Source organism: Mobula birostris, chromosome 32, assembly GCF_030028105.1.
Source record: "Mobula birostris isolate sMobBir1 chromosome 32, sMobBir1.hap1, whole genome shotgun sequence".
NCBI lineage: Eukaryota > Metazoa > Chordata > Chondrichthyes > Myliobatiformes > Myliobatidae > Mobula > Mobula birostris.
Window position 1 is genome coordinate 22,302,041 of NC_092401.1, and position 12,358 is coordinate 22,314,398.

At 43.8% G+C, this 12,358-nt stretch overlaps 1 protein-coding gene across 4 annotated transcripts in view; it reads right to left on the reverse strand.

Moving 5' to 3' along the window:
- The window catches only part of LOC140191196 (uncharacterized), a 102,087-nt gene that overhangs the window by 57,393 nt on the left and 32,336 nt on the right, over nt 1-12,358 (reverse strand). For 3 of the 4 annotated variants that reach the window (XM_072248354.1, XM_072248352.1, XM_072248355.1), the window contains 6 exons: nt 10,999-11,139; nt 10,001-10,141; nt 8,555-8,695; nt 6,111-6,251; nt 3,676-3,816; nt 2,678-2,818 (listed from right to left, as the gene is read on the reverse strand). In XM_072248354.1, the coding sequence (XP_072104455.1) occupies nt 2,678-2,818; nt 3,676-3,816; nt 6,111-6,251; nt 8,555-8,695; nt 10,001-10,141; nt 10,999-11,139 (846 nt within the window). The remainder of the gene's footprint in view (nt 1-2,677; nt 2,819-3,675; nt 3,817-6,110; nt 6,252-8,554; nt 8,696-10,000; nt 10,142-10,998; nt 11,140-12,358) is intronic. The other variant, XM_072248353.1, reaches the window with a different exon arrangement.

A 12,358-nucleotide genomic window follows, 5' to 3' on the forward strand; every position in this document is an offset into this window, starting at 1 on the left:
GACAGGACGAGAACACGAAGCCATGACTTGGTCTTGGGAGTCAGGAATCTCGGAGTCTTGGACTTGAGCACAGAAACATGGAACACAGAGGCAGAATCCCTCATTGGGAGCAGGACGTAGGTCCGGGACTTGAACACAGCACACTGAGCCAGGACCCTCTCCTTGGGAACAGGACCAAGGGCCAGGGCTCTTTCTATACACAGGACACTGAACACGAAGAGACAGTTCTCCACTTAGGGTAGCGGCAAACAGCCGGACCTATCCAGCGGAGGCAAGGACACAAAGAGACAGTTCCCGACACGAGGTAGCGGCAAACGGCCAGACCTACCTAGCAAAGGCGAGGACACAGAGGCAATTCTCAACTCAAGGTAGCGGCGAACGGCCTGACCTACGTAGCGAAGGCGAGGACACAAGGAGACGGTTCCCAACACAAGGTAATGGCAAACAGCTGGACCTACCTAGCGAAGGCGAGAACACAGAGACAGTTCCCAACTTAAGGAAGCGGCAAACATGCAGACCTACCTAGTGAAGGCAAGGACACAAAGAGACAACTCCAAACAATGACAAACTGTTCCTTATCTTAACACAGCAAAGCCCCAGTCTTGCTCCAGCAGTTGAACTTGACGTCGTTACAAAGCTGTGCCGAACATGTCTCTACCTTAGAAATTACTAGGGTTACCCATAGCCATCTATTTTTCTAAGCTCCATGTATCTATCCAAAAGTCTCTTAAAAGACTCTATCATATCTGCCTCCATCACCGTTGCTGGAAGCCCATTCCACACACATACCACTCTCTGTGTGAAAACACTTACCCCTGACATCTACAACTGACTCCTGTGTACCTACTCCCAAGCACCTTAAACCTCTGCCCTTCTGTGGCAGCCATTTCAGTCCTGGGAAAAAGCCTTTGACTATCCACACGATCAATGCCTCTCATCCTCTCATCGTCTTATATACCTCTATCAGGTCAACTCTCATCTTCTGTCGCTCCAAGGATTCACTCAACCTGTTTTCATAAGGCATGCTCCCCAATCCAGGCAACATCCTTGTAAATATCCTCTGCACCCTTTCTATGGTTTCCACATCCTTCCTGTAGTGAGGCAACCAGAACTGAGCACAGTACTCCAAGTGGGGTCCTATATAGCTGCAACATTACCTCTCGGCTACTAAATTCAATTCAACAATTGGTGAAGGCCAATACACCGTATGCCTTCTTAACCACAGAGTAAACCTGCATAGCAGCTTTCAGCGTACTATGGACTCGGACCCCAAAATCCCTCTGATTCTCCACGCTGCCAAGAGTCTTACCATTAATATAATATTCTGCCATCATAGTTGACCTACCAAAATGAACCACTTCACACTTACCTGGGTTGAACTCCATCTGCCACTTCACAGCCCAGTTTTGCTTCCTACCAATGTCCTGCTGTAACCTCCGACAGCCCTCCACACTATCCACAACACCCCCAACCTTTGTGTCTGGAGAAGACCTCTGCTGGAAGAAAGGATTGAGTGGCTATTCTTGGGAAGAGGCCTAATGGCTTGAGAAAGAAAATCAGGTGAACGGAGTTAAGGAACAGGAAATGGTTTTAAGAATTGAGGTCAAAAGGCAGCTGGATGCAGATGACAGTTAGATTGCTACAGATATACAAAGTTGAGCATTCTGACTGACTGCATCACTATCAAGTATAGAGGGGCCAGTGCACAGCACCAGAAAAACATACCGAGGCTTGTAAACTCAGCTGGTTTCTATGGGCGTTAGCCTCACCACTATTTAGGGCATCTTGAAAACACACTGCTTCAAACAGGTGGCATCCATCATGAAGGAACCCCACCACCCAGGACATGCCCTCTTCTCAATACTGCCATCATGCACGAGGTACAGAAGCCTGAAGACAAATATACAACTTTTTAGGAATATCTTCCCGTCCAACATCAGATTTCTGAACAGACAATGAACCCATGAATATTACCTCGCTATGTTTGCTCTCTGTATTTGCTACTTGTTTTTAATTTTCTAATATATATTTATTACTCCAAGCTATAGCATATTTTATGTATTGCACTGCACTGCTGCAGCAGAGCAACAAATTTCATGACATATGTCAGTGATAGTCAACTGGAATTTGATTTTTCATTCTGTTGGAGCCGTGTATTAAGGCTGTATGTTGCTGGGTGGAAGTGGTCGATGGGGAGGTGTACAGGGTGTCCGTGGCTCTATTGAATACTAACGTGGCTCTGAGCCTAGGCTGGGGTTGGACACATTTCAATCCCAGTACTTTGCCCAGCCGCTCCACTGAATGGGTTCTGCGAGTATGACTTTGCCCAAATGGGAATTTGGGATGCAGGACTGGAAAAGTAATGACTATGGCTGCTATAGCTGATGTTAATGGTTGTGATGGAATTCAATTGTCTCCAGACTACCTCGTTGGTCTCCTGATTCCAAGGGATCTGCTTGATGAATAAATTCATGTCCAAAATATTCAAAGGCACGGATTTATAAAAATCTCTTCGTAATCCAACACACACAATTTATCGGAGGGATTTACACAGTGCAGACACTGTCTGTTTATTCTTTACTTCCAAGAATATCTTCGGGATAATCTTGGAGAATCAATGACACCAAACCTGCCTTGAGAGATATTCTCCATTTTCATGAAGATACGAAGCCCTTACCTTCACAAACCTTCCCTGCAGTGAGGTTGAGAGTCGCAGTAGATGCCTGATACCCTACAGCACAGTTGCACTGGTAGGAACCCAGTGTGTTGTTGCAAGTTGCAAGTTGGTGACACGGAGAGGATTCACACTCGTCAATATCTGTGTGAACAGACAAAATCCTTCACAATCATAAACATTCTTTGCTCTCTGTTAAACATGTCTGGCATTCTGTGGGACAAAAGTATGGCTCTGCTATTTCACATAATGCAAGCTGGGGCTGATCTTTGCTGGGATACAAGTTCTTGCTTCAATCCTGTCCAGACTATATTGCTCAACCCTTAGTTATGATTGCATTGATACTGCTTCTTACAATCATACAGAACTGTGAAAAGTTATCAGGATAGATGACTCTTTTCAAGATACACTCATCTTCATATGGTCCATCGCTGACTCTTCCCCTCGCTCTCAGGATCATGTCCCTGTTCCCAGGGATTACTCAGACCATCACTGAACCACCTCCGAGAGCGTGACATTAGACTGTGCGAGAGTTTGGGAACCAAGACTAGAATAGTAATCAACACGCCAGCTACAGCTGCCACTTCTAGTCACCCCTGTTCCTGGACAATGCAGTACTCTGTCTCCTGTTCCTAATGGAACATGACTGGTCAACGAATTCATTTCCCAAACTCTAAAATATAGAGTCACAAACTTGTCAAACACAGAAAAAGATCTTTTGGCTAATCTCATCCATGCTGACCACAATGAGCTATTCCTATTTGCTTGTGAGTCCCTTTTCCCTTCTCATTTGAACAAATCATCAGATTTATCAAAGAAATTAACAGTAAAAGTAATGATAGCTATCCCACCTCCCCACAACGACTCCCCTGTGTAATTTGCAGAGTGCTGAGTCCATTAAATTCTTCTTTAGTTATAGGCCTCTGCAGCAGAATTGAGGATTGATATCTACAATAAGTTGCGATTAATTCACCATTTTCATGTTGAGACAATGTCCTTACCTTCACAAACTTTCCCTGCTGTGAGGTTGCCGGTCGCAGGTAATGCCTGAAAACCTGTGCTGCAGTTGCACTGGTAGGAGCCCACTGTGTTGACACAAGTTGCATGTTTGTGACAAGGTGAGGACTTGCATTCATTGATATCTGTGTAAACAGGGAAAATCTCTCTCAACAGTAAACATGGATTGCTCCCTTTCATACCTGGGCTCTGTGGGTCGGCATGGAGTAACTCAGCACTGTGTCGTTTAATCGAGAGAAGACCTCCGCTGGAACAAAGGATTGAGTGACTATTCTTGGGAAGGGGCCTTATGGTTTGAGAAATAAAATCAGGTGAATGGAGTTAAGGAACAGGAAAAGGCCTTAAGAATTGAGGTGAAAAGGTAGCTGGATGGAGGTAACAGTTATATTGCTACAGATATATAACGTTGAGAATTCTGACTGACTGCATCACCATCAAGTATGGAGGGGCCAGTGCACAGCACCAGAAAAACATGCTGAGGATTGTAAACTCAGCCGATTTGAATGGGCGTTAGCCAAAACCGCCATTTAGGGCATCTTGAAAACACACTGCTTCAAACAGGTGGCATCCATCATGAAGGAACTCCACCACCCAGGACGTGCCCTCTTCTCAATACTGCCATCATGCACGAGGTACAGAAGCCTGAAGACAAATATTCAACTTTTTAGGAATATCTTCCCGTCCAACATCAGATTTCTGAACAGACAATGAACCCATGAATATTACTTCGCTATGTTTGCTCTCTTTATATGCTACTTGTTTTTAATTTTCTAATATATATTTATTACTCCAAGCTATAGCATATTTTATGTATTGCACTGCACTGCTGCAGCAGAGCAACAAATTTCATGACATATGTCAGTGATAGTCAACTGGAATTTGATTTTTCATTCTGTTGGAGCCGTGTATTAAGGCTGTATGTTGCTGGGTGGAAGTGGTCGATGGGGAGGTGTACAGGGTGTCCGTGGCTCTATTGAGTGGCTCTGAGCCTAGGCTGGGGTTGGACACATTTCAATCCCAGTACTTTGCCCAGCCGCTCCACTGAATGGGTTCTGCGAGTATGACTTTGCCCAAGTGGGAATTTGGGATGCAGGACTGGAAAAGTAATGACTATGGCAGCTACAGCTGATGTTAATGGTTGTGATGGAAATCAATTGTCTCCAGACTACCTCACTGGTCTCCTGATTCCAAGGGATCTGCTTGATGAATAAATTCATGTCCAAAATATTCAAAGGCACTGATTAATAAAAATCCCTTCGTAATCCAACACACACAATTTATCGGAGGGATTTACACAGTGCAGACACTGTCTGTTTATTCTTTACTTCCAAGAATATCTTCGGGATAATCTTGGAGAATCAATGACACCAAACCTGCCTTGAGAGATATTCTCCATTTTCATGAAGATACGAAGCCCTTACCTTCACAAACCTTCCCTGCAGTGAGGTTGAGAGTCGCAGTAGATGCCTGATACCCTACAGCACAGTTGCACTGGTAGGAACCCAGTGTGTTGTTGCAAGTTGCAATTTGGTGACACGGAGAGGATTCACAGTCGTCAATATCGGTGTGAACAGACAAAATCCTTCACAATCATAAACATTGCTTGCTCCCTGTTAAGCATGTCTGGCATTTTGTGGGACAAAAGTATGGCTCTGCTATTTCACATAATGCAAGCTGGGGCTGATCTTTGGTGGGATGCAAGTCCTTGCTTCAATCCTGTCCAGACTATCTTGCTCAACCCTTAGTTATGATTGCATTGATACTGCTTCTTACAATCATACAGAACTGCGAAAAGTTATCAGGATAGATGACTCTTTTCAAGATACACTCATCTTCATATGGTCCATCGCTGACTCTGCCCCTCGCTCTCAGGATCATGTCCCTGTTCCCAGGGATTACTCGGACCATCACTGAACCACCTCCGAGAGGGTGACATTAGACTGTGCGAGAGTTTGGGAACCAAGACTAGAATAGTAATCAACACGCCAGCTACAGCTGCCACTTCTAGTCACCCCTGTTCCTGGACAATGCAGTACTCTGTCTCCTGTTCCTAATGGAACATGACTGGTCAACGAATTCATTTCCCAAACTCTAAAATATAGAGTCACAAACTTGTCAAACACAGAAAAAGATCTTTTGGCTAATCTCATCCATGCTGACCACAATGAGCTATTCCTATTTGCTTGTGAGTCCCTTTTCCCTTCTCATTTGAACAAATCATCAGATTTATCAAAGAAATTAACAGTAAAAGTAATGATAGCTATCCCACCTCCCCACAACGACTCCCCTGTGTAATTTGCAGAGTGCTGAGTCCATTAAATTCTTCTTTAGTTATAGGCCTCTGCAGCAGAATTGAGGATTGATATCTACAATAAGTTGCGATTAATTCGCCATTTTCATGTTGAGACAATGTCCTTACCTTTACAAACTTTCCCTGCTGTGAGGTTGCCGGTCGCAGGTAATGCCTGAAAACCTGTGCTGCAGTTACACTGGTAGGAGCCCACTGTGTTGACACAAGTTGCATGTTTGTGACAAGGTGAGGACTTGCATTCATCGATATCTGTGTAAACAGGGAAAATCTCTCTCAACAGTAAACATGGATTGCTCCCTTTCATACCTGGGCTCTGTGGGTCGGCATGGACTAACTCAGCACTGTGTCGTTTAATCGAGAGAAGACCTCCGCTGGAACAAAGGATTGAGTGACTATTCTTGGGAAGGGGCCTTATGGTTTGAGAAATAAAATCAGGTGAATGGAGTTAAGGAACAGGAAAAGGCCTTAAGAATTGAGGTGAAAAGGTATCTGGATGGAGCTAACAGTTAAATTGCTACAGATATATAACGTTGAGAATTCTGACTGACTGCATCACCATCAAGTATGGAGGGGCCAGTGCACAGCACCAGAAAAACATGCTGAGGATTGTAAACTCAGCCGATTTGAATGGGCGTTAGCCAAAACCGCCATTTAGGGCATCTTGAAAACACACTGCTTCAAACAGGTGGCATCCATCATGAAGGAACTCCCACCACCCAGGACGTGCCCTCTTCTCAATACTGCCATCATGCACGAGGTACAGAAGCCTGAAGACAAATATTCAACTTTTTAGGAATATCTTCCCGTCCAACATCAGATTTCTGAACAGACAATGAACCCATGAATATTACCTCGCTATGTTTGCTCTCTTTATTTGCTACTTGTTTTTAATTTTCTAATATATATTTATTACTCCAAGCTATAGCATATTTTATGTATTGCACTGCACTGCTGCAGCAGAGCAACAAATTTCATGACATATGTCAGTGATAGTCAACTGGAATTTGATTTTTCATTCTGTTGGAGCCGTGTATTAAGGCTGTATGTTGCTGGGAGGAAGTGGTCGATGGGGAGGTGTACAGGGTGTCCGTGGCTCTATTGAATACTAACGTGGCTCTGAGCCTAGGCTGGGGTTGGACACATTTCAATCCCAGTACTTTGCCCAGCCGCTCCACTGAATGGGTTCTGCGAGTATGACTTTGCCCAAGTGGGAATTTGGGATGCAGGACTGGAAAAGTAATGACTATGGCAGCTACAGCTGATGTTAATGGTTGTGATGGAAATCAATTGTCTCCAGACTACCTCACTGGTCTCCTGATTCCAAGGGATCTGCTTGATGAATAAATTCATGTCCAAAATATTCAAAGGCACTGATTAATAAAAATCCCTTCGTAATCCAACACACACAATTTATCGGAGGGATTTACACAGTGCAGACACTGTCTGTTTATTCTTTACTTCCAAGAATATCTTCGGGATAATCTTGGAGAATCAATGACACCAAACCTGCCTTGAGAGATATTCTCCATTTTCATGAAGATACGAAGCCCTTACCTTCACAAACCTTCCCTGCAGTGAGGTTGAGAGTCGCAGTAGATGCCTGATACCCTACAGCACAGTTGCACTGGTAGGAACCCAGTGTGTTGTTGCAAGTTGCAATTTGGTGACACGGAGAGGATTCACAGTCGTCAATATCGGTGTGAACAGACAAAATCCTTCACAATCATAAACATTGCTTGCTCCCTGTTAAGCATGTCTGGCATTTTGTGGGACAAAAGTATGGCTCTGCTATTTCACATAATGCAAGCTGGGGCTGATCTTTGGTGGGATGCAAGTCCTTGCTTCAATCCTGTCCAGACTATCTTGCTCAACCCTTAGTTATGATTGCATTGATACTGCTTCTTACAATCATACAGAACTGCGAAAAGTTATCAGGATAGATGACTCTTTTCAAGATACACTCATCTTCATATGGTCCATCGCTGACTCTGCCCCTCGCTCTCAGGATCATGTCCCTGTTCCCAGGGATTACTCGGACCATCACTGAACCACCTCCGAGAGGGTGACATTAGACTGTGCGAGAGTTTGGGAACCAAGACTAGAATAGTAATCAACACGCCAGCTACAGCTGCCACTTCTAGTCACCCCTGTTCCTGGACAATGCAGTACTCTGTCTCCTGTTCCTAATGGAACATGACTGGTCAACGAATTCATTTCCCAAACTCTAAAATATAGAGTCACAAACTTGTCAAACACAGAAAAAGATCTTTTGGCTAATCTCATCCATGCTGACCACAATGAGCTATTCCTATTTGCTTGTGAGTCCCTTTTCCCTTCTCATTTGAACAAATCATCAGATTTATCAAAGAAATTAACAGTAAAAGTAATGATAGCTATCCCACCTCCCCACAACGACTCCCCTGTGTAATTTGCAGAGTGCTGAGTCCATTAAATTCTTCTTTAGTTATAGGCCTCTGCAGCAGAATTGAGGATTGATATCTACAATAAGTTGCGATTAATTCGCCATTTTCATGTTGAGACAATGTCCTTACCTTTACAAACTTTCCCTGCTGTGAGGTTGCCGGTCGCAGGTAATGCCTGAAAACCTGTGCTGCAGTTACACTGGTAGGAGCCCACTGTGTTGACACAAGTTGCATGTTTGTGACAAGGTGAGGACTTGCATTCATCGATATCTGTGTAAACAGGGAAAATCTCTCTCAACAGTAAACATGGATTGCTCCCTTTCATACCTGGGCTCTGTGGGTCGGCATGGACTAACTCAGCACTGTGTCGTTTAATCGAGAGAAGACCTCCGCTGGAACAAAGGATTGAGTGACTATTCTTGGGAAGGGGCCTTATGGTTTGAGAAATAAAATCAGGTGAATGGAGTTAAGGAACAGGAAAAGGCCTTAAGAATTGAGGTGAAAAGGTATCTGGATGGAGCTAACAGTTAAATTGCTACAGATATATAACGTTGAGAATTCTGACTGACTGCATCACCATCAAGTATGGAGGGGCCAGTGCACAGCACCAGAAAAACATGCTGAGGATTGTAAACTCAGCCGATTTGAATGGGCGTTAGCCAAAACCGCCATTTAGGGCATCTTGAAAACACACTGCTTCAAACAGGTGGCATCCATCATGAAGGAACTCCCACCACCCAGGACGTGCCCTCTTCTCAATACTGCCATCATGCACGAGGTACAGAAGCCTGAAGACAAATATTCAACTTTTTAGGAATATCTTCCCGTCCAACATCAGATTTCTGAACAGACAATGAACCCATGAATATTACCTCGCTATGTTTGCTCTCTTTATTTGCTACTTGTTTTTAATTTTCTAATATATATTTATTACTCCAAGCTATAGCATATTTTATGTATTGCACTGCACTGCTGCAGCAGAGCAACAAATTTCATGACATATGTCAGTGATAGTCAACTGGAATTTGATTTTTCATTCTGTTGGAGCCGTGTATTAAGGCTGTATGTTGCTGGGAGGAAGTGGTCGATGGGGAGGTGTACAGGGTGTCCGTGGCTCTATTGAATACTAACGTGGCTCTGAGCCTAGGCTGGGGTTGGACACATTTCAATCCCAGTACTTTGCCCAGCCGCTCCACTGAATGGGTTCTGCGAGTATGACTTTGCCCAAGTGGGAATTTGGGATGCAGGACTGGAAAAGTAATGACTATGGCAGCTACAGCTGATGTTAATGGTTGTGATGGAAATCAATTGTCTCCAGACTACCTCACTGGTCTCCTGATTCCAAGGGATCTGCTTGATGAATAAATTCATGTCCAAAATATTCAAAGGCACTGATTAATAAAAATCCCTTCGTAATCCAACACACACAATTTATCGGAGGGATTTACACAGTGCAGACACTGTCTGTTTATTCTTTACTTCCAAGAATATCTTCGGGATAATCTTGGAGAATCAATGACACCAAACCTGCCTTGAGAGATATTCTCCATTTTCATGAAGATACGAAGCCCTTACCTTCACAAACCTTCCCTGCAGTGAGGTTGAGAGTCGCAGTAGATGCCTGATACCCTACAGCACAGTTGCACTGGTAGGAACCCAGTGTGTTGTTGCAAGTTGCAAGTTGGTGACACGGAGAGGATTCACACTCGTCAATATCTGTGTGAACAGACAAAATCCTTCACAATCATAAACATTCTTTGCTCTCTGTTAAACATGTCTGGCATTCTGTGGGACAAAAGTATGGCTCTGCTATTTCACATAATGCAAGCTGGGGCTGATCTTTGGTGGGATACAAGTCCTTGCTTCAATCCTGTCCAGACTATATTGCTCAACCCTTAGTTATGATTGCATTGATACTGCTTCTTACAATCATACAGAACTGCGAAAAGTTATCAGGATAGATGACTCTTTTCAAGATACACTCATCTTCATATGGTCCATCGCTGACTCTTCCCCTCACTCTCAGGATCATGTCCCTGTTCCCAGGGATTACTCGGACCATCACTGAACCACCTCCGAGAGGGTGACATTAGACTGTGTGAGAGTTTGGGAACCAAGACTAGAATAGTAATCAACACGCCAGCTACAGCTGCCACTTCTAGTCACCCCTGTTCCTGGACAATGCAGTACTCTGTCTCCTGTTCCTAATGGAACATGACTGGTCAACGAATTCATTTCCCAAACTCTAAAATATAGAGTCACAAACTTGTCAAACACAGAAAAAGATCTTTTGGCCCATCTCATCCATGCTGACCACAATGAGCTATTCCTATTTGCTTGTGAGTCCCTTTTCCCTTCTCATTTGAACAAATCATCAGATTTATCAAAGAAATTAACAGTAAAAGTAATGATAGCTATCCCACCTCCCCACAACGACTCCCCTGTGTAATTTGCAGAGTGCTGAGTCCATTAAATTCTTCTTTAGTTATAGGCCTCTGCAGCAGAATTGAGGATTGATATCTACAATAAGTTGCGATTAATTCACCATTTTCATGTTGAGACAATGTCCTTACCTTTACAAACTTTCCCTGCTGTGAGGTTGCCGGTCGCAGGTAATGCCTGAAAACCTGTGCTGCAGTTACACTGGTAGGAGCCCACTGTGTTGACACAAGTTGCATGTTTGTGACAAGGTGAGGACTTGCATTCATCGATATCTGTGTAAACAGGGAAAATCTCTCTCAACAGTAAACATGGATTGCTCCCTTTCATACCTGGGCTCTGTGGGTCAGCATGGACTAACTCAGCACTGTGTCGTTTAATCGAGAGAAGACCTCCGCTGGAACAAAGGATTGAGTGACTATTCTTGGGAAGGGGCCTTATGGTTTGAGAAATAAAATCAGGTGAATGGAGTTAAGGAACAGGAAAAGGCCTTAAGAATTGAGGTGAAAAGGTAGCTGGATGGAGCTAACAGTTAAATTGCTACAGATATATAACGTTGAGAATTCTGACTGACTGCATCACCATCAAGTATGGAGGGGCCAGTGCACAGCACCAGAAAAACATGCTGAGGATTGTAAACTCAGCCGATTTGAATGGGCGTTAGCCAAAACCGCCATTTAGGGCATCTTGAAAACACACTGCTTCAAACAGGTGGCATCCATCATGAAGGAACTCCCACCACCCAGGACGTGCCCTCTTCTCAATACTGCCATCATGCACGAGGTACAGAAGCCTGAAGACAAATATTCAACTTTTTAGGAATATCTTCCCGTCCAACATCAGATTTCTGAACAGACAATGAACCCATGAATATTACCTCGCTATGTTTGCTCTCTTTATTTGCTACTTGTTTTTAATTTTCTAATATATATTTATTACTCCAAGCTATAGCATATTTTATGTATTGCACTGCACTGCTGCAGCAGAGCAACAAATTTCATGACATATGTCAGTGATAGTCAACTGGAATTTGATTTTTCATTCTGTTGGAGCCGTGTATTAAGGCTGTATGTTGCTGGGAGGAAGTGGTCGATGGGGAGGTGTACAGGGTGTCCGTGGCTCTATTGAATACTAACGTGGCTCTGAGCCTAGGCTGGGGTTGGACACATTTCAATCCCAGTACTTTGCCCAGCCGCTCCACTGAATGGGTTCTGCGAGTATGACTTTGCCCAAGTGGGAATTTGGGATGCAGGACTGGAAAAGTAATGACTATGGCAGCTACAGCTGATGTTAATGGTTGTGATGGAAATCAATTGTCTCCAGACTACCTCACTGGTCTCCTGATTCCAAGGGATCTGCTTGATGAATAAATTCATGTCCAAAATATTCAAAGGCACTGATTAATAAAAATCCCTTCGTAATCCAACACACACAATTTATCGGAGGGATTTACACAGTGCAGACACTGTCTGTTTATTCTTTACTTCCAAGAAT